This window comes from Salvia hispanica, chromosome 3, assembly GCF_029641045.1.
Source record: "Salvia hispanica isolate PSC_SH4W2 chromosome 3, Shi_PSC_v1, whole genome shotgun sequence".
Classification (NCBI taxonomy): Eukaryota; Viridiplantae; Streptophyta; class Magnoliopsida; order Lamiales; family Lamiaceae; genus Salvia; species Salvia hispanica.
In genome coordinates, this window is record NC_142694.1 from 47,405,476 (window position 1) to 47,427,138 (window position 21,663).

Here is a 21,663-nt window from a genome sequence, read left to right on the forward strand (position 1 = left end):
ATTTTGTTCAATATTCAAATTCTCCCTAATATGTTGGAGGGAGATGAATGATGATGTTGCAAGCTTTTCTCCTTGATAAAATCTACGGAAACTAGATCAATTAAAGGTTAGGGAGGGAGGGAGAGGAATGCAATACTAAGATAAGAAAGGATGGTGAAGAATAGAGATGAAGTGAAAATATTAATTTACATCTTTTTGTTTAATGGTGTAAATTTAAAATGACATCATTAATTCTCTATATTTACTTTATAAATAACCTTTAAAACACTTTAGTTTAAGCTAAATGTATAACGACAATAAAGTGTAACTCAGTTGGTAAGCCATTTCTCCTTCAATCAATAAGTTAGAGATTCGAGTCATCACGGTATTAAATAGAAAACTAGTAATAATGTTTATCATCTTTAATTAATAATATAAATTAATAGTAGTAATAAATTAAAAAGGCTAAAGTATATTTATTTTGAAAATGTGTACTTAGTAGACAAGATACGATACTCAAATTATTATAAAACCAATAATGAATGACTTCCAGCTGTACATTCAGGTACAATTATCCAATGCAGCACATAAATATTGTTATCTTATTTATTTTTTGTGATCAATGGTAGGATAAATATATAATCTAGGTCATAAAGTCTATAATTTAATCATCTAACTTGGGTCCCACTTGCTCTAGGATAAATAATTTGCCTTGTTTATCTTAAACACAATCTACCAGGCAAGATTTTCTTTTTCATCAAGGACAAGGTAAATCAAATTAGTTGACTTAAAGCTAACAATTCACATGACATTATTTCATTTTCTTTCACAATTGATATACTTGTCCAACCATTCTAGATAAGATCTTCGTCTACTTAATTTATAATTTGATACCTTCATCCCTACAACTACCTCTAAGTTTATCAGACTAACTTTATTCAAGTTTTACTATTGAATTATTGTATGCATATAATCATCTCATTTTGTGTGTCAATTTAATAAACGACATAAAAATAAATTATTTACTATTGCGCATATATATAACACTCCCTACGTCCCAGATAATTTGTCCCACTTTGACCGAGCACGGATTTTAAGAAATGTAATGAAAGTGAGTTGAAAAAGTTAGTGGAACGTAGATCCTACTTTTATATATGAATTTTATGGAGTAATAAAATGTGAGTATAAATGAGTTGGTGGAATATGAAGTTCACTATAAAAAATAGTAAAACGTGAAATGAAGACAAATTATGTGGGACGGATCGAAATGGAAAAATGAGACAAACCATCTGAGACTGAGGAAGTAATGGTCTTGAAAAAAATTGACAAAACTATATTTTCATAAAAATACAAATGAATTTTGATTCCTTCATAGTGTCATATTGGAAAAATGGAGTCCCAAATCATTATTTATATTTTATTCAGATAGATTTTTTAAAACACAATACTTATGTAAATGTTGGCTGCGTATAGAATATAGTAATAATTAATTTATGTGCTATGTAATTAACAAAGTCGGTATTAATGTTTATGGGCCCACCTAGGAAATTAGACATGGGCCAAGATCCGAGTCGTAGGCCCACATATCCGGAGCTTTGGAAACGATCATTAAATAAAATTCTAAACTGTCATGATATGATACGACCACGTTTCATTTTTACAGTTGGGAATTGTCAATAGATAATCTAAACAAATTAATTCACATGCCTAATGAGTCACCATCTGTACGGCCTCACCAAAACAAATATCTATTGCATAAATTTTCCCCAATATTTTATTTATTAATTAAAATTATTGTGATATTGTTACTTGTAAATTTCTACTTCCTCCTACCACCAAAAGTTTATAATTTTGGATTTGTATAATGTTGTTACAAAGGTTTGGTGTACATATTTTAAATGGATCATCATATGTGATGGAGAAGGAATCCAATACACAATTTTATAACTTGATGACAAAAAGAAGTTGTGATATACTTTCGTGAACAAAAGGATTATAATATTTCAAAAGAATTGGCAATCGAAAAAGTGGATGAAAGTTAGTTTATTAATTTAAAATGTACTCCTATTTCACTTTATTTATTTATATTTATATTTATTTTAGTTAGAGGGAGGGTTGCTTTTATAAGCAACACATATATAATAGTTATATATCTTGAGTATGGTGTGCATTGAAGAAATTGTATTACTTGTATAACCACATATATTTGAGAGTTGAGACGTGTAAATAAATTGTGATTTAAGTGTGTACACTATGCGCACAAGCTATTCTATTTAAAAAATATTTAATCATTGGTTCTAGTAGCGCCAACACATTGTATTAATGAAAATGCAACTCTTTTCTCATATGATGAGGAGAGTGAGTGATGGAATAATAAATGTGCCCAAGTAGGCACACATATAGCATGTAGTACAATTATATGCTTTTATTAAATTTTAATTTCTAGGAATAGTATAGTAACATGGTGTATTTACATTCTCATCACTCCTTCCATCAAAGTGTATTACTTAATTTTTTTTATAAAAAATAGCTGTTTTTTCTCTTCTATATATACAAGTAACCGTAAACATTCATTTTTCTCCAATCAAGAAACAGTCAGAAATTAAATCTACATTTGAATTTAGCAGGAACTGCAAATCCCCTGCTTTTGCTACAAAGAATCATCAAACTAAGGCTAAATTTTGAATCCTTTTCCCCCTAAAAAAACCCGTATATTATAAAGGGTTCGTGCTATATTCTATAGTATGTCTAACTCGTATATTTCTACCACAACTACGACAAGATATGAGCTCCTGTGTGTACAGCAGCTGGTATAAGCGCCAGCTCCAACAAGCTCAGCACGTCCTGATTATACTCGCTACATTTTTCCCGATTTCTTCTTTCGTTTGCTCACAAATAGGGATTTCACCGATATACATGTCAAAAAAGGCCCCTGGATATATACACCATAAAAGCAAAAGTTAAACTTCCTCATTTTTATCATAGTTGGTCGAGGTTGAATGGCATCGCTCATCAGAATAACAAGCACACTTACTGCAAAGATCTTTGCTCTTGACTGCTCCAATGTTATTCCCTTCAACTGAAAAACAAAACATCACCTTGTCAATCTCTATGCATTACATCTCGCATGGTGACAAAAACAAATGAGCAGGAGCGATTTCGAACAAGTTATAAGCCCTATTGAGCAATTTTACTATTGGCCGCCGTTATTCGCTCACCTTCAGTAACGAGGTGACCGTCGGCTGTTCTCCGGAAATTGATTGTTGTGCCCTGCAAATGTTAGCTTTTCTTCAGCATTTGTTGCTTAGAAAAGAAGGAACGAGAAAAATGGATGCAAATGCACATACCACGTGTAGAGGAATATCCTGCGTGAAAATGGAACCAAATTTTTGTAGGCAGCTAAAATCAGCTTCCGGATTCATCTAATAGCGACGAAAAGATTCTCAGGTATAAGAAAAGTAGCATCATCATGAACAAGCACTACTAGAATAGACGTTTACCTTTGCTAATCGGGCTCGGAGAGACTTTTCAAAAACACTACAAGAGAAATTTTGAAGTAAATCAGAAACACTTTAGTTTTGTGTGGCTCGTTACGTTTCACGTGTCACAACAGCGGATCACTTACTCTTTCACGGTATTGATTTTGATCCCGTTGTAATTAACTACAAGCCTAACTGTCATGTTGATATCCGACCTGCATCATATCCATCACACACATTAGTAATGAAATATAGCAGTCTTGATCAAAATACTATGTGACATACAAAGGACTACAAGTTGATTGTCTAAACAACAAAAATATTAGTAAAATAATATCACAAAAACGGAGCTCATGCACTGCATCATTCCAACGAACCTTAAGAGATCCCGATAAAAATCTTGGCACTTGTTCAACTCATGCTCCGGAATGCAAGCATACTTTGGACCCAATTTCTCACATACGTCAAATGGATGAACATCTATTGAAGAAGCAAAAGAGATAAATCAACGGGAATGTTTGTAGAGTAGATTTTGATACATTCAAGAGAGTGAACATTTGGCCAAGAACTTACAAAAGCCAAATGCATAGACTTTGAGTGATTTTATTCTTATAACGGTCATAGTTCTAGATCCAGTTCCTACAAGGATCTGATAGTTTGAAAGTAACCCCGAGAAAAAAGTTAACGAACAATTTCATACTTTAGTGCATTCACAAATTTCTGAGTTCAAGTAAAAAGCTACCTCAGGAGTAAAACCAGAATTACTCTCCCCCGATGTACTATTGTCCAGCATGGTTGGAAACTCCACGCCAGTTCTGGCCTCAGTCGTCTTAGCCCAAGCCAGTCTCTGCAAATAAAGATCACTACAAGGTCCACATCCTCGACTTTCAGTCGCACAATGTTTCTGCTCAGTGATTCTCTGTGCTTCCATAGAACCGGACTCCAATGGAATAGCAAGCATATTTGTCGAGCTACAAAAAAGCAGGGACCTTTAAGATTTTCCCAACATCGGAAAAAGCATCTGAAACACTTTAAGTCTTTAGGTTGAGCTTACACATTAGTCAATGGTGGCACCAATGCAGCCGCCAGCGATAACATGGGAAAAGTTTGTAGCCACTGAGCCTCTTTAGACAGTTGCTTCAAAGCGAAGCTTGATATCATATTAAACACCCCTGTCAGTTCATGTCTCGTGGAGAAGATGTGCCTCAGCTGCGTTGAACTTGAAGCGGTGGAGCAAGTGGAGAGATAGCCAAGGTGACGATCACCAGGCAACTTTCTTTTGATGTTGACATTGGATCCACGGGCACACCATATCACTAGAGCACCAGCAAACTTCGACATACAGCTGAAAGCTTCTTGGAGCGCCATGCTCCCGGGCACCAAAAGATGCCTCGAGTTGTCAACCAGCGACGCAATGTGGGAGATCCAATGAACCCCCAAATTGTGAGGCAGAATGGGATCAATAGGGAAAATCCCACCTGTATTCCCGTCTGGTTCGATGAAAAACATCCAACCAGTTCCCATTATTGAGCTACAAATGTATCGGTTACCAACTGCGAGTTCTTGCAACTACCACAGGACCTAAAACTAACAGCAAACGCTGCAGCAAGTTGTATCAAGAATTAGCAACCCATAACAATTTCAAATCTCAACTGCAAGAGAAAGGCCAATGTATGAAGACAATGGCAAGTCACACCAATAAAGGTCAATGAACAACACATAGTAGGAGCGCATTTTTAACAAAAAAGGCTAAAATTTAAAGAGGGAAAAGTGCAATCTTCAAGAATTTCAGAGATTATAATGACATTAATAAGGTGGATTGTGATATGAAAAACACAAAGCAATCAAACTTGAGCTAGAAAAATCCAATATTTGACATGAAAATCTTCAAATTCAATCATGCGTCTAATTTATCAACCCCCACAAAATTCAATCAGAATCACAAACATGAATAAAGAAGAAGAACAAACAAATTGAGGAATTCATCATCACCAAAATACCAAAACTGCATTGAACATATCGATTGGAAAGGAACAAAAAAAAGAAAAAGAAAAGAGGAATATTATAAACCTGGAAAAGGGCATAAAAGAATGGTAAAAGGGGAAGATCAAGAACCCTTTTTGAATAATCTCCGATGAAAATGAGGTCGAAAAATCGATCACGGGTGTTGGCAACGTAAAGAATATGCCTCGTGTGATTTCGGCAAGAAACAGAGAGAGAGAGACGAAGGCAGTCGAGATTCAATGTTCTTTTCCCTTTGAATAACCTTTTACGGTAAAAATTGATTTTATAAAAAAAATGTATAAGTGGAATTATTAGTAGTATTTATTTAAAAGTGAATACACTAAAATTCATTGATATCTTATTATTGAGTAGTATACTTATTAAAAAATCCCGTGTTTTTTGTAAAATCGCCCTAAATTCGATTTTGGAAATACACTAAAATTCATTGACATCTTATTATTGACTTTTGTATTGTTTTAATTAGTTTTGATTTTGGAGGGTGGCGCAGGCAACGAAAAGAGATCGGAATAGGAAAATCAAACAAGGGTATCATCTCATGTCGGCATCGGTGTGTACTTTTGTGGGCTATCTCCCTGTTCTCGGCCCATCTTTTATGCCATCTCACTTTCTAATTCATCCTCAAATTCTGGAGATCCCTCTTTCTTTCTCTATCCACTTTTCTTTAAATTATTTGTTCATGAATCATAGTATTAGTACATTTTTACATGTAATCTGTAATCAGATTTTTCGAACCATATCAGCTTGTATCGACTTTTTTTGGGTCTATTTATTAATAACGACTGTCATATTATGCAAAATCAAACTTCTCATTTACATAATGTAAATCGGCCGGAAATGTTATAGAAATTCATATGGTATCTATTCTCCACTAAAATACATAGGGTGTCTATTCTTCGAAATTTCTCATTTATAGTGTTAATTTTTAACTTCTTTAACCAACTTTTTCGATTTCATTTAGTCCCATAAAAATATTATTCCCTCGATTCCTTGAGCATTCACAGTGGTGTGAGCTCTCTAAAAAAATATCTCTTGCCACATCACTAAGCCCTTTCATAGTTTTCTCACAGCCATCATAATAGCTCTCCAGTTTAATTCATTTTATTTGTTGGTGTTTATTAAATATTAAAAAATAAAGTGCAATGAGTTATATATAGACAAAAAAAAAATTAAAAATAAAAATCGGGAGGGCTCAGCGGTCGGCGCGCAATAGGCGTCGTTGCACCGTGCTACCAGCGCTCTCTCTCCTTGGGAGGGCTCGGCCGCTGCAATGGGAGGAGCCTTCCCGGAAGGCGGTGGGAAGGGCTCCCACTGTGAATGCCTGGATCCGAAACGGATATGCGCAACCGAGTTTTTGTCTTGCGATGCATTCTACTTGTAATGTTTTGGTCAGATTTGACCGGATCAAATAGCTAATTGTGATTAATAAAGTCTAATTCCAGATCAATAAGTGGTATTATAAGTTAAATCAGAATTAACCCCTGATTAATGACTTCGACCGACCGCACCGATGCGGATGCCCCCCCCCAACAAAATAGTTTGGACACTTTTGCCAGCCCTCTCAAATAGTATGATACACATGAATTATGTGTGCAAGTGTATGTCAAAATCAACCAACCTACTTGCCGTCCATTAAGAAAAATTCCTAACGATGTTGATACACCCACGCCAATTAATTAAGAGTTAAGACCATACTACAAGGTACTACAAACTCGTCAACAACAATAGATGTTGATTTCTCTTACATGTACTATATTTTTTTTTTTGGTTTTAAGAAAACAGCCAAATCCAACTGTACACAAGATTCAAATTTAACGTTTACCTAATTTAGACATCATCACATGTTGCTTCTCGCCTTATGTTCGGGTTGCATGTAATTAGTGTACAAAAATATATCAAAGCAATATATATATTATATATAGCATAAGTTGCAAAATCAATGTGATTTACAGCCAGAGATCACCTCATTTACAGATGATGAATAACAAACAACATATAGTTGAAATAGTGCTTTCTTTGTCAATCGTTGTAGGGAAAAAAATAAAATAAAAATTGGAGGGTCTTTAAACAAGGAAATTAAATAAAATAACTGAATTTTTTTTCTGGGTGCTAAATTACAGGTAACATAACCACACTCGAAAGATTCGAATGATGTGACCTGGGGATAAAAGAAGCGGCAGCCTGAAGTCCAAAATCCGAAACTCCTTAAGGCGTTGATTCTTTGGTTTTGTGGCGTTTCGAGTGCATCACAAGAGTCCTGCTTCAAATAGATTTCGCCTTCTCAAAGTCTCATCAACCAGCTTGAAAGTCTTCTTCACGAGCTTCTGATCTAAGGCAGTTGTTCTATAGATCTTGAAGACCCGGTCAACACGATCAGGTGATGTGCTTTGGAAATACAGCTCCTCAAATTTTTTCTTCACAAACCTGAGTAAGAAGATTATTAGGAATAATCAGGGAGAAAATAAAAAAGTGAAGAACCAAATGACGCCGGTAGATGCAAAATGCAGTAGCATTTCATAAGCCAGTTATTATTAAATGAGAAACCACAAGAAAAGGGGAACTGGCACAGAACAAGATTTTATTATAGCTTCACAGTTCTTTGTATAAACTCAGAAGATGGTGTGAGATTGCTTACTCGTATGCATGCTCAATTTCTTGTTTCCCAGTAGAAACTGGCTGGTAATCCTTGAACCACTCACATACATTCAATGGGACCTGCGTAAAAGAACATTATGATCCAAATCTCATGGAAGTCGTCCTACGTGTAAGACCATAGAGTGTTGCATACTTACTTTGAGGACCTTCTTTTCAAATAAATCAAATTTGTTCAGAAATAGTAGGAACGAAGTTTTCTGCATGGAAGTGGCAAATATTAGTAAGTGATCATCTCGGGTATGGCTCTAACTGGAAGTCTTGTAAAATCAGATACAACCTCAAAGCACGGTTGCTTCAGAATCCACTCAAAGAGTTCTTTCGTCTCCATCATTCGGTTTTTGCTATCATCCTCAAAGAGAGTTTGATCGTACCTGTACAGCCATAAGGGTTAACATACTCTCATGCTATGTCTATTGTCGAAGCTTGAAAATTCAAAAATAAATGTAAGAAATCGGATTTATAGGAAGCAGTTATGTGAATAATGTTTTTTGGTAAATGAGAGATTAATATGGTCATACTCGCTTATCGCAGCACAGAATATGACAGCTGAAACGCCCTCAAATAAATGAATCCATTTTCTTCTTTCGTTTTTCTGGCCTCCCACATCAAATAGACGATATACCTCCCCACTTTTCTTGTTTTCTCCGACTGGGCTGCAAAATTCTCAATTGTTAGAGACTGCTTTACGAAACAGTCATTTAAAACAACACCTTGAATTTTCAACGTGCTGGTACAGTGATACACATAGCAGGAAACAGAAGTATCTATTACTGCCAGCCAAGGATTATTGACAAATGAGGCATACACAAACATTAATAAAACTGCAATATCTTTAACAAAAGACCACAGAAGTGAGAGACAAATCGATCTGATCCTTTTCTCTTCTCTTTTATCATATAACAATTTGAGATTTACAAAATTTTCTTCAGAATTTCTAATAAGGGGAGCAATAAAAAGCATAAAAGTATTTCCAGAAAAAATGGTATGCCTCTGTTAACAAGATAGAATGTGCCTCTAAATTGAATCTTCCCGACTAAATTGTGTCAAATGTCTGCTTCACTTACTAGTAGCTTAAGAATATGATACAATAGAAAGTGCGCTCCAACCAGGACAAATATGAGGTGTTAGGCTATCTAGCAGCCGGTGCTTGGGGACATATATAAGTTCAATTATAAAATGGAGGCAAATCATGAGGTTGGTGATGAATAAAGCGGGAATGACCGAATGAACAAACAAAAATACAATACTTTGTCTTTGTATAGAGAGAAAATGATAGCAGTAATCACCTGAACTGGATTTCAACAACACCAGTTGTCCGAACCCTAGCATGAAGAACATCTTCCTACATCACGGCATGCATACAAAGACATAATTCAACAAGTGTGGAAATAGGACAGCTAATTGTTATGGATAAGGTACATAACACTAGGAAAAAAATAGCACAATAGGCAAAATAGAAAGGTGAGATGATTTCAGTATATCAGATAACCTAATCACATATTTATATAAGGGAGAGAAGAGAAAAATAAGTATGCCACACTAATGAGCACACCTTAGTAGGAACATATTCTACATCAGATAGTCTTTGTAAATTTTCCATAAAAAAATGAGCGCAGTCTGGAAGTTGAAGTTCATTGCCACGGATATATGTTTCCTGCCAATGAGGGTCAAACACTTGAATAAGTAAATCTAAAAGTATTCAATGAATCTTAGAATGAAAATTCAGTTGAAGACTACTTGAAATCATTTACACAAAACACAACCAACCTGTATAGCACTGTCTCTCCATAGAGTTTCAATTTCATGTGCGATCTCCTTAGTTAGACGTGGATAATTCAACCTACCACCAATTTCAGAAAATTTCTCTCCAATTTCCTGAAAGAACATTCACAACAACAGACATCTTCAGAGTTGTTTAAATCTTCATGTGCACACTGATTTCTGACTTATGTGCTCGAAAACAATGAAAATTAAGGATAGATCAGGACTATGTCATTATATACAAACAAAGCAAACCTTATTTTCATCAGATACAATGAACTTTAAGGAATCTTCCGAGCTTTGAGATAATTCCTTCGACCCTTCATATAATATCTGCACGAAACAAAACAAAACAAAACAAAACTAAGCAGCATGTTCTCATACAACTTCAACACATACACCATGCAATTTCAAAATTTTACACATCCTAGCAATCTACTGTATTATAAACGAAAGGGTAACAACCAACACACCCGTTCATTTATTCATACTTTTATTGTGTGATAAACATTGGCATGGACGACTGGAGTATAGCCTTTCAGCTCAGCCTCATCAAACCCGCTCTGAAACAGAAGTTTTATCTGCAATGCATTCGGACAATTATCCTTCTGATTGATCTATACATAATACAGACATTATGCATGAACTCTGACCTTGATATAGAAAGGATCATCATACCTGCTTGAAAATGGTAGACTTTCCAGAATCTCCAGCACCTTTGAAAAAATTCAGTAAATAGTTAAATAAGTAACAGAAGAAACCAAAAAAAATAAAAAAAGAGTTTTCCATGTGTAAATACCAAGTAGCAGAAGCTTCTGAATATGCTTCTCAGCCTTTGTTTCTTGCTCAATTCGCCTCTCAATTTCTGCAGTCTGAAAATACAAACAATCCAGAAATAAACAAACGCCAAATTGCATTACAATTCGAAAAACATGAAAAATTCTGGAAGCTCGGATTAACCTGCTCATTCTCCACAGGATCAGCTGGACTGCGCCGATGTCTACTGCAGAGTGACCCCATACTATCTATCAACGTACACAACACAAACACCATATGACCTCAATCCCCAACCCAAACCAGCTCAATCACCAATTCCACCGTCCAACCCTCCACACAGCTCCATAACTCACCAATTAGTTGTCGGAATGACGGAGGAAGCGGCAATTAAGTATCAGCTCAGCTGAAGCGCGAGATTCTAGGGCGAGTGGATCTAATGCTGGATTCAGGCGAGCAGGATCAGCTCCTTGTTGAAATGTTGGCGATGTGGATCAGGCGGAGGATAGAGCAGAAAGTAGAGGTTGTAGACGGCGGCGGAGAGCGGCGGCGATCGGCCGTGGAAAGAGAAATGGAGGAGAGGAGGGTTTGGTAGTAGGTTTAATCCATCTGATAGATCCGGCGGTTTTAAGCTTTTTGACCAGTCAACGACCAGTCAGCTTTTTGACTGATTAGGATATGAATATCGACCCGACCCACACCCGCCCTGCATCCGGCTATGGATTCTGTAGCTCTGGGATTTTTCATCATTTATTAAGAAAAATTCAATTCAGTTTTCCATTTTTTACTAAGGTTTGTGTTTTTAATTGTTGATTGGGGCATTTTTCCTATGTATACATTAATAATATTTTATGAAATGATCAAAAAATACATAAAATAAGGAAATATTGAATCTAACTCAATTTAACTACATATAATTTGATGCAAATGTTTGAAAATGGCGCTTTGTCTGCCGTTTTGGATGTCCAAATATAATTTCAATCATCCAATTAAATGCTTCTTCCACGCGATTAAATTAATTGTTAATTTATAATGACTTGTCCAAACTATATATTAAAAGAAGTTATCCAAGACTCCAAATAAGACTTTTGTTACTAATTTACTATAATTGTTATCTGCCGTTAATAGAATAACTCGAATGAGTAATTATCAAAATGACAAACAAAATGAATAGGAGAAAGAGTTAAATTACCTGCAAGACTTTTTCAGAGTACAATTTCAGCAAAATATACAGATATTATTAACTAATGCTGTTAGTATTAATTGAACTGTGACTGAATTTTATATCCTTAATTCCTATAGTACTTTCATAGTACTAGTACTTGTTTTACTACCAAAATTTTGTTTCATTGCAATTTTCCTTGTGCTCTCAAGTTTCAAGTATAGTAGTAGCATTATCTTGTCTTGAATTGTTCAATGACAAAAAGTTTTTTTTTAAATTTATGTTATAATAATTGTTTTTAATTAAGTCGTCCAAATTTTGGTGGATGAATAGTATTCTCTGGACTGAGAGACCACCTTCCACTTTTATTTATTTATTGGTTTGAAGTGTCTGTTTTAACCTAGTTATAGAATGGTTAATGTTTGATATCAATGGTCTCAGATTCAAATTCATCGTGACGCGACCTTAAAACTTTTGTTCACTATTATTATTATTATTCAATAAAAAAGGAGTAAGGTTGAGAATTAATTTGGCTTGAATTTGTAATACAGTTGTCTTTATTATTTGGCATTTTGGTGGACGTGGCTACATTTACAAGCAACAAGAGAATCATGTTTAGAATTATTGAGATGAGAAGTGAGAAGATGAATAGAGAGTAGACAGAAGGTTTGCAGATTGGAGATGAGAATGAAATAAACAAAGTCCAAGAATTGATCATGAGATTTTTCAATCTCATTTTCGCCGATCACAACCTAAAACCTTAAACCAATCAATTTGACTATAAAATGAATACATGCAATCAATCTCAGCACTAGGAGAAACTGTCTAAGTGGCCCTCCACCCAACTCACCAACCACAGCTTAAGTCCACTGTCATTTTTCTCAACTCAAAATAAACTGCTCAAGAGCCTCCATATTGGGTTGAGGAATAATCAAAATTTGATTTTTGAACTTCTACTTAACTTATAAAGTAACAGCATTTAAATAAATTATTTACTCTTGGTCTTATGTATATAATCTAATTACACTTAACTTGTTGAGTAAATTGCTATAAAATAATTATACATACTTTTAACCGTGAAGTAATTTAAATTCTTAGGCCATTCACACTAGCGGACAACCCTCAATTCATATCCAATTTTCTTTTACCACGTCAGCATTTTATTATACAGCCTATCCCCAGTCCATCCTCAGCTTATCTCAATTTCCTCATCATTATCTCTGTAATACATTTTAATTGTTGATGTTTATCAAATGCAAAATAACAAAAATGAATTAAATTAAAGAGAAAAAACGTAGAAAAAAATCAAACATATTTCATTAAAAAAAATTCTACAACCCCGTTCCATCACTCATCCTCATCGTCACTCAACCCCAATTCTTGCTCCAGATGTTGGTTGAGAGTCGCGTACTTCTTCTTGACTCTCCGGGTTGGGTTCGGCGGCCGATGCCCTTATCATCTCGAAAAACGTTTTTTGCTATTGAATCTTGACGCTTTTTGCAAAATCTTCTGATCCACTATCGATTGGGCTTTCAATGACCCGCTGGCCACCCCCTTCTCCTTCCGCTTTGCCGCTTTTAACGGCCATTGGACGCATTTGGGTAGGAGGTAATGGGGACCCGCCGAAGAATTGGTATGTACCCGCTGTTGGTTGGAGAGTCGTTATCGGGATTCATTCTGTTTTTAGATAGAGAAAATTTGTAGTTTAGAGAGAATGAAGAGGTGTGTGTGAATGAAATGTAGATGAACGAGGTGTATATATAAGGATGAAAAAAAAAACGTTTTATTTCGCGATCAGCGATCGATGCATCTCATGCAATAGGCGCCGATCGACCGGACGGCCAATCAGCACCATATGCGAATTCTCATAATCACAAATTCATTAGAGATCAATGCAGTAAAAATATAAATTTTGAGCACTTACGTTAAGCACAATATTTAATTTATGAGTAATTTTTTTAAAAATGAGATAGCACACAAGGCTACAATCCTAAATATTTCGTCTTCTTTAAGTAAAAACGGTTGGATTTGTGGGTTTATATTAATCTGTGATATGTTAATTTTTATTCTTGGCCACATTGGATTTGAATTTATCAGGGGCTATTAACTGTCTAATGTTCTAATCTAAGAAGTGCTCTAAACATATGTACTTCACAAAAATATCAAACAAGTTGAAAGTAGCAAATCTCCTTTATGGCTAACATTCAATATTCAGTTAAATTTCTTGTACATGACTTTTCTCAACCGTAACACCACCAAATATATAAGCGCAATGCAATGAGTAAAGACCCATCATTAACTCAATTAAATTCAGAAAAACACTTTTCAACATCAAAAAAGAACATTAAGAAAATAAGTAGTAGAGTAATTTAAAACACATGACTTATTTCACAAACCAATGTTTCATCACATCTACAACTACAAGACTCGACGCTTGGCTCAGCTCGACTTGAGGAGGTGGCTCAGACACACTAGCATCTGCGAGACTCGACACTCGGCTCAGCTCGACTGCAGCGCCGGCTCGCAGCTCTGGCTGCGCAGCAGGGCAGCCTTCTTCACCGGGCTGGACCGAGGCGAGTCGAGGCTCCTCAGAAGCAGCTGTTTGACCGCGTCAATCAGCTCCTCCGTCGGATTCTTCGGCGGCGCCAGATTCTTGAAATTCCGGCAGAAATTCATGTGCCGAATTAGCGCTTCTTCGCTCCCAATTCCCCTCTCCGACCTCACCACCTCGTCCTTCACCGCCTCGCCGCAAAGCCCGCAAATCCACCGCCCCGAGTACCGCTCGCGCACCCGCTTAATGTACGCCTCCGTGCACTCCTCCGTCAGCCCGCAGCACTCGCACCGCGCCACCACCGCCGCCGCCGCTTTCTGCTCCATCACTGAGGAAATTTGATAAGAAATTCAAAATTAAGTACTAATTGAAGATGGGATTGTCACAAATCACATAAAAATCGAATCTTTAGATGTTAAAATCAATCAATTTCAGCTCTCATTAAGTACTAATTGAAGATGGGATTGATGCAAATCACATAAAAAATCGAATCTTTAGATGGAAAAATCAATCAATTTGAGGGGATCTCACCTTGATTGCAACTGCTTGTTTACCTCTCCTTCTCCCACTCGCCTTCTTCTTCAACAATTTCGCCGCCGATGATGAGACGCTTGAACACCATGTACATTTCCCGCAGAGCCCTTCTCTATCAGATTGGAGTTGTTAAGGTTGTTTGTGATTCCGTGGAGACATGTGAAACATGTTATATGTGTATGAATTTGGTGAGATGGAAAGTTGGGACTCTCCTTTGCCAACTGTGTAATGTTTAAGGACAAAATGTGTTATCTCCAATCATTGGCAGCTTCTGCGACACTGTTATATTTGTGATGCCGATGTTTTTTTTCGGTTTTTTGCCTCAGCTGTGATCCCCTGCTTTCTGGGAGTAGTGGGATTCGGTGCACCCGGTTTGATCCTGGCCGTCGATTTGATGTGTTTCGTCTTCTATTAATAATTTACTAGTACTACTAATTAAACCATTTATTCTAGTCAAGTTTTCACATTGATACAAAAAAATTCTAAGCTAGTGACTTGTGTTTGGTTTTTTGGATAAGTGAGGAAATCGGTCAAAATGAGTTTATTGATGAGGTTAGTTAATTTATCGGTCTCCGAGACTTTATGAGTTGATTAGTGATTAATAAATTGGTGGATTGGACAAAATGATGGGTATAGTGACCATTTTCAATTTTAATGGAATGTGTTTGAAATTTGGTTCGCATTATCTTTCCTTTTTACTTTATTGTTTTGTTATCACATGAATGGAATCAATATAGATTGGGATGTTTAAAAATTATCGAGAGTATATAGGTTAATATTATTCGGATAGGAAACCAATCAAAAATATCTGCATAATGAAAATAAAATAAAATTGATTCGTAATAAATTTATTCTTTATAGATCGAGTAATTAAGAATAAGGAAAAACTATGCAGCCACATTATGATCAGCCACACAGGGATATAGTAATAATTTTCACATACTATAACACCACAAAACTCCAAAATTAAAGGTAATTCAGATTAGATAAGTGCATTCCATTTTTTGGGAAATTACTATACATCACAAAACTCCAAAATTAAGATGTGTAGAGGGTATCATATTTTCACATGTATTGGGAGAGATAATTTGAAACGAGTCAAGCGCAGTGACGGTCAAATAGTAGATGCAACAGGTGATAAAAACTAATGGAGGTATGCCAGTTGTCGCGACGACGACGTTTCACGGTAACACTGTGCAAAAAGCACTATATATCGAACTAACCAACCGCAGTCAATATTATTCAGTGCATCTCTTAATGCTATTAAATTTTAATTAATTTCACCTCCACTGTGGGCCTGTGGCTTTATTTATCCAGAAAAAAATTAAAATTTGCTAGATTTGTAGTTTGAAAATTATGGTTCTTTAATTGTATTTGTAGACTGTAGTGTTTAGATTTTCATTATTGTAATTTTCTATATTTATTTCTCTATTTTTATTAATTGCTGAATGTGGAATTGAATTATAGCTAAAAACGAGCTTGAAATGAAAAAAACCGACGTGATAGTAGTAAAATTAGGATTGTGGTTAATTTTATTTAGTCTGCATCATGAATGTTCTTATATCATGTAATTCGGTCAAAATCTGGCTGATTTCACAAAATTTTTAAATAAAATTTTAAACTGTTAAATTTCAATTTCTTTTTAGCCACCATGTCTGTGTACAAAACATTGTAAATTGATGCTTAAAATAGTAGTAATTGTTTTATTAAAGTAAGATTTTTTATTTTTTTTTATGAAATGATATGATTTAAGTCTCATCGAAAGATATTCTTTTGTACAAAAATGAGGTAATTGTAAAAAATAAAAATTTATGATTTAATATTTCGCTTTTAAACATCACGAGACTACCAAAATTATTTTGAAGAAAACTCTATATATATAAATTACAATCATAATCTTGATTACTGGGAAAGTGTGATCAAATTATTGTGATCGAAAATGGAAAGTAACAAAAAAGTTACTACATATTTTAATAAAAAAAAGTATTACGTACTTCATCTGATCCCTCGTAATTGAGGCAAAAGATTTCGACACAGAATTTAAGAAATGAATATTAAGTGTGTTAAATAAATAGATAAAAAAAAATTAAGAAAGAGAAATATGTAGAGAGAATAAAGTAGAAAAAATAAAATAGGAGAGAGTAAAGTAAAAATAAAAAATTAATTATGAAAATAACTCAACTACGAAGAAATTTTCCAAAATAAAAAATGACCCAACACGAGTGAGTAAAGGGAGTACTCGTAAAAGATGGGGCAATTAAACTATGCAATCATTGAGGTGATAAGAGATAGAGTAGTGTGTCCATTATAAGATAGGCTAACATACAAAAGTTGGATGTTCTATCACTTTGTGGTTTTATACAGTCCCATAGATTAAGCTTTAAGTTGTTAATTACGTGTACATAATATTTCCTAAACGACTACTTCAAATATAAAACTTCCAAAGCATATTTATCTTTCCTTAATTACATTTTTCACAACCTATTTTTCCAAGCGTAGCCCTTCATTTTGCTCCAATCCCACTTTCCCGCAATATACAAAATTCAATATCTTTCGGACAATAATAATTACTATACTATATTTCATTTCAAGAAATGTCAAAAGAGGACAAATTCGACATAATTATCTAGCACACCAAATGATAATTTTTGTGGCCAAGAATGCCCCTTTGAACCAACTTGTGCCATTTGTGGGTCATATAATGGCAAAGTAAGATAAGAAGGGCAAAAGAGAGATAGGGTGTAAATAGTTTTTGTACAATTTCGATTTTATTTTGTAAAATTAGTTGTTACGTAAATTATCGTCCTCATATCACTCATGATGATAATGACAATGTCTTATCACAATTGGCACTTAAATTTATTTAGCACTTCAACTATTGTTATTACGTGTACGCTATTATTGCTACTTAGACTTGGTCCAAAATATGTAGACAAATTTTAAACGCAAGCTAGAGAGATATGATAAATCATAAATAAATTTTATCAAGAAAGCAATTTATACAAGCTCATTTTATATAAAATCAATGAGTTAACTGTTCATATATATTTAGACATGTTAAACTAGTAAAAAAATGACGAGAGTTTCGTGGGATCGTTTTTTTTTATATTGCATATTAATATTGGTATTATTTTATACTTTTAAGATAGTGTTTGGTTTACCAGATAAAAACGGTAGCAAGATATAATCAATGATTAATTTGTGAGCTTATTTAGTAGATGAGAGTTGGCAACTAATTATCACATGACTATTTATCTAAAATTAAGTTATAAAATTTAGAGTAAAGGCCAAAATTGATCTTGAACATATGGTCATTTTACGATTTTGGTCTCAAACATTATATTTGAAATTTTTGCATCCCAAACATTTCAACTCGGATCAAATCGGTCCAAAACTGACGGTTCCGTTAAATTATAACGGTCAACGTCGTTCAACCCTATTTTGACCCAATTAAGCATTTTTATTATATATATATTTTTATTATTTTAAAAAATAAAATACAAAGAATAAACCAAATAATAATACATATGGATCTCACATTCCATTATCACACACTCCAATTATAACACACTCAAACATTTCTTAAAACCCGCACCCAACTAAACTAGGACTCATAATGCCGGACAGAGGGAGTAGTATAATTATTGTTTTTGTTGAAATTAATATTTTTTTTGGGTCCAATTCAATTAGTACCATAACCGATCGGTTCTAACCGAGTCGGTTAGTGAAGTAACTGAACTATAATTCGGTTCGATTCCGGTTAGTTTTTTTACTATTTTTTTGTGGTTGATTAACTGACAAGTCGGTTGGATTATTAACTGAATCGACCGTTTACCCAACCTTAATTTCTTGTAATAAAGAATCGGATCCCCTAAAATTATGGTTACCATGTAGAGCCTTTAGAGCATCCCCAGCGCTGCCGTGGAGAAGAGCGGCGTATGTCGGCACGACAAGCGTGCTGCTCGTCGTTGCGCTCTTGCCGACGGCACAACATTGCTCTTAGCAAAGAGCAGTGCTCTTCTGGTGGGCGACACACACGCGGCGCGGGACACATGGTAACCTCTGAGCAGGGGGCGATTGGGCGTCATTTTAATCCGTTAAAATATTTTTTTTATAAAATTCGTAATAAATCGTAAAAATTCTAAAAAATAAAAAATTCTCACTTCCCAAAAATAGAGCCGATTATGATTTTTTTTTTCAATTTTTTAAATTTATTTTATTCCCAATTCTACCAAATCATCTATAAATACTCTCACTTCACCAATTTTTTACATCATTTACATCAAACTATCTCTCACTCATACTTCTTTCATATTTTTTCATACAATTCACCAAATGGATTTGAACGATCTAGACCATTGATTGCGGAAGCAGAGCAGGAAGAATAAGCAAATTGTCAACAATACTATACCACCGCTGCCGCCTACCCCCTCTTCTCTGTAACCGAAAAAAACTCGCCGCTACTTGGCTCGTGATCGGGAGGGAGCTAACAAAAGGCTCGTGAACGACTATTTTTGTGACGAGCCATGGTTCTAGGAAGATTACTTCTGACGTTGTTTTCGCATGTCAAAACGCTTGTTTGTTCATATTGTCAACACATTGTCCGCCTGTGATCCATACTTCCAAATACGGCAAGATGCAACCGAACGAGTAAGTCTCTCACAATTTAGATGTATTAGCCTCCCTTGAGATTAACCAAATGAAATATAGGATTCTCCCAATTCCACATTATCCATAAAGTAGAGAGAGGGACGAAGAAGGGAGAAGAGAGAAAAGAGAGTTTGGAATTGGAGGACTTTGGACTTTAGATGTAAGCATATTATACCTGCACAAACCGAACCGAACCGCCGGTTCATAACCCGGAACCGGAATCAACGCAGTGGTTCAGAACCGCCGGATGGTTCAGTGGTTCAGGTTCAAGAATTTGAGAAACCAGAACTGCCGGTTCAATGGCTCAAAGTAGGTTTCAGGCTAGGGTGTAGGCTTTTCAGGTGTAGTGTTGTAGAAAAGTGGTCAGAAACCAGCGGTTTAGACCTAAACCGCCGATTCCGGCGGTAAATCGGCCAAAATTTCAAATTTCATTTTTCTAAAAATCTGATTTTTCCCAATTTTTCTCCTATAAATATCCCATTCTCCATCATTTCTACTAGGGGTGTGCATTCGGGTTTCGATTCGGTTTTTCACCCAAACCGAACCGAACCGAACCGAACCGAACCCGAAAAACCGAATTTAGGTTAAAATTGAAACCGAACCGAACCGAAAAACCGAAAACCGAACTTAAAAAACCGAACTAAACCGAAGAAACCGAAATTTCAAAACAAAACCGAAAAAAAATAGTATATTTTAATATATCTAATTTGTTTTATTTTATATATACTAATAGAATATAAATATATATAATATAAAATTAATATAATATATATAATGTTTATTATATAAAAATATATTAGAAGAATATATGTTATATATATGATATAATATACTAAATTAATAGGATAAAAATATATAATAATATATTTTAAATATAATTCGGTTTTTTCGGTTTTTCGTTTTTTTTTCGCTCAAACCGAACCGAACCGAAAAAATCGAAATTTTTGTATTTTTAAAATCGAACCGAACCGAAAAACCGAAAAAATCGAACCGAATTTCAAAATTTTGGTTTGGTTCGGTTCGGATATTCGGTTTTCGGTTATTTTGCTCACCCCTAATTTCTACTCACCTCATTCTTGTGTTGAAAAGAATTTCTCTTCCCAATCTCTATTTTCTACTCTCATGCGCATACTTCAATTTCAGTATATCTTCTTCTTGTGATGAGGACATGCATCCTCCTCCTCCACCCGTACCATAAAGCAGTAAAAAGTCTAAGTTACCATCAATTATGTCTCTAATTGCTAACCATTAAGGTCTCAAGAGATGACATCGGAGTTTAATTCATGTTGTAAATAATGCAACAAAGTCTACAAATTTAATAAAGGTTTTTGGGGGAAATCGTATTCTCATCCATCATATGAAAACAATTCATCTGATCTAATATGGGCATGCCCCTACCACCAACCAAGTAAGTCAGGTAAAAGAGCTACGTGGGCTTTGATTCTCAATGCAATACGAAGATACCTCAACTTAAATTTTAAATTTAAGTTGAACTCAAGTCCTTTTTTCTTTATTTTTTTTCATTTGTTTCAACTTTAAAAATATGAAAATACAATTAAATAATTGTATTTGTATATACTCTAGTCATTGAAGGAGACAATAAGACTAAATCCGGGAAACTTTTGACAATTCTACCATAATTGTTGATTGTTAGACTGAACTCAATGTTTAAGGTTGAATTGCTAAATCTTCCATCAATTTACATATATATGTAGAAACATCTCCTTTGCCGACCAAGAGTATATGCTTATAAATTTATTGTTCAAAACTTCAAGTCGTTTTTGTAGGTCTTGCTGAAATTCACAAGTATATGTACTTCACTTTGTAAATTGTAATCATTATAACTTTGTAATTTAGCTTGTAGTCTTGTTGAAATTTATATCAATAAAATTACAACTTTCATCCTTATTGTTTGAATTTTAGTTATGCACCTTTTGTAGATAAACATATATCAAAAGGACAAAAAAAATTGAACCGCCGAACTGTACTGGAACCGTCGGTATCGACACTCGGTGTACAATAGTGGTCGTGGCTATGATTGTAATGGTAAATATCGACACAGGTCCTCTTGCAGCTCCTAACAAGCAAAAGCTATT

At 34.8% G+C, this 21,663-nt stretch overlaps 3 protein-coding genes across 5 annotated transcripts; all 3 read right to left on the reverse strand.

The window, feature by feature from the left end:
- Positions 1-2,528: 2,528 nt before the first annotated feature.
- Positions 2,529-5,724, reverse strand: FAP2 (Chalcone-flavanone isomerase family protein). The gene is made up of 11 exons (XM_048111753.2): positions 5,529-5,724; positions 4,513-5,058; positions 4,201-4,429; positions 4,032-4,107; positions 3,836-3,938; positions 3,605-3,673; positions 3,480-3,516; positions 3,327-3,401; positions 3,198-3,249; positions 3,014-3,058; positions 2,529-2,911 (listed from the first exon to the last, which is right to left on the reverse strand). Exons 2-11 carry the CDS (start codon positions 4,980-4,982, stop codon positions 2,814-2,816), a joined length of 1,254 nt encoding a protein of 417 aa, XP_047967710.1. The 5' UTR covers positions 4,983-5,058; positions 5,529-5,724; the 3' UTR covers positions 2,529-2,813.
- A 1,649-nt stretch (positions 5,725-7,373) lies between these two features.
- Positions 7,374-11,291, reverse strand: LOC125215221 (G protein alpha subunit 1). 2 transcript variants are annotated; one of them, XM_048116582.2, is made up of 13 exons: positions 10,857-11,291; positions 10,696-10,768; positions 10,550-10,612; positions 10,388-10,477; positions 10,152-10,229; positions 9,903-10,010; positions 9,688-9,789; positions 9,422-9,477; positions 8,654-8,788; positions 8,413-8,506; positions 8,273-8,332; positions 8,116-8,195; positions 7,374-7,904 (listed from the first exon to the last, which is right to left on the reverse strand). In XM_048116582.2, the coding sequence occupies exons 1-13, from the start codon at positions 10,862-10,864 to the stop codon at positions 7,727-7,729; spliced, it is 1,125 nt and encodes a 374-aa protein (XP_047972539.1). In that variant the 5' UTR covers positions 10,865-11,291; the 3' UTR covers positions 7,374-7,726. The 2 variants fall into 2 exon arrangements, with proteins under 2 accessions (XP_047972539.1, XP_047972538.1); XM_048116581.2 differs by having other exon boundaries at positions 10,575-10,612; positions 10,857-11,290.
- A 2,805-nt stretch (positions 11,292-14,096) lies between these two features.
- Positions 14,097-15,148, reverse strand: LOC125211934 (uncharacterized). Of its 2 annotated transcripts, none has more exons than XM_048111900.2 (2): positions 14,938-15,148; positions 14,097-14,711 (listed from the first exon to the last, which is right to left on the reverse strand). In XM_048111900.2, exon 2 carries the CDS (start codon positions 14,707-14,709, stop codon positions 14,332-14,334), a length of 378 nt encoding a protein of 125 aa, XP_047967857.1. In that variant the 5' UTR covers positions 14,710-14,711; positions 14,938-15,148; the 3' UTR covers positions 14,097-14,331. The 2 variants fall into 2 exon arrangements, with proteins under 2 accessions (XP_047967857.1, XP_047967856.1); XM_048111899.2 differs by having other exon boundaries at positions 14,915-15,142.
- Between the last annotated feature and the right edge of the window lie 6,515 nt (positions 15,149-21,663).

Bases quoted from the DNA above. Each gene is read 5' to 3' on its own strand.
- LOC125211934 (XM_048111900.2), bottom strand. From the start codon at position 14,709: ATGGAGCAGAAAGCGGCGGCGGCGGTGGTGGCGCGGTGCGAGTGCTGC.
- LOC125215221 (XM_048116581.2), bottom strand. From the start codon at position 10,949: ATGGTGTTTGTGTTGTGTACGTTGATAGATAGTATGGGGTCACTCTGC. The intron at 10,613-10,695 runs GTATTTACACAT...ATTTTTTCAAAG, and splicing joins TCAGAAGCTTCTGCTACTTG to GTGCTGGAGATTCTGGAAAG. The intron at 8,789-9,421 runs GTGATTACTGCT...AGAATTTTGCAG, and splicing joins GTTGTTGAAATCCAGTTCAG to CCCAGTCGGAGAAAACAAGA.
- FAP2 (XM_048111753.2), bottom strand. From the start codon at position 4,982: ATGGGAACTGGTTGGATGTTTTTCATCGAACCAGACGGGAATACAGGT. The intron at 4,430-4,512 runs GTAAGCTCAACC...GCTTTTTTGTAG, and splicing joins GTGCCACCATTGACTAATGT to CTCGACAAATATGCTTGCTA. The intron at 4,108-4,200 runs GTAGCTTTTTAC...TCAAACTATCAG, and splicing joins ATTCTGGTTTTACTCCTGAG to ATCCTTGTAGGAACTGGATC.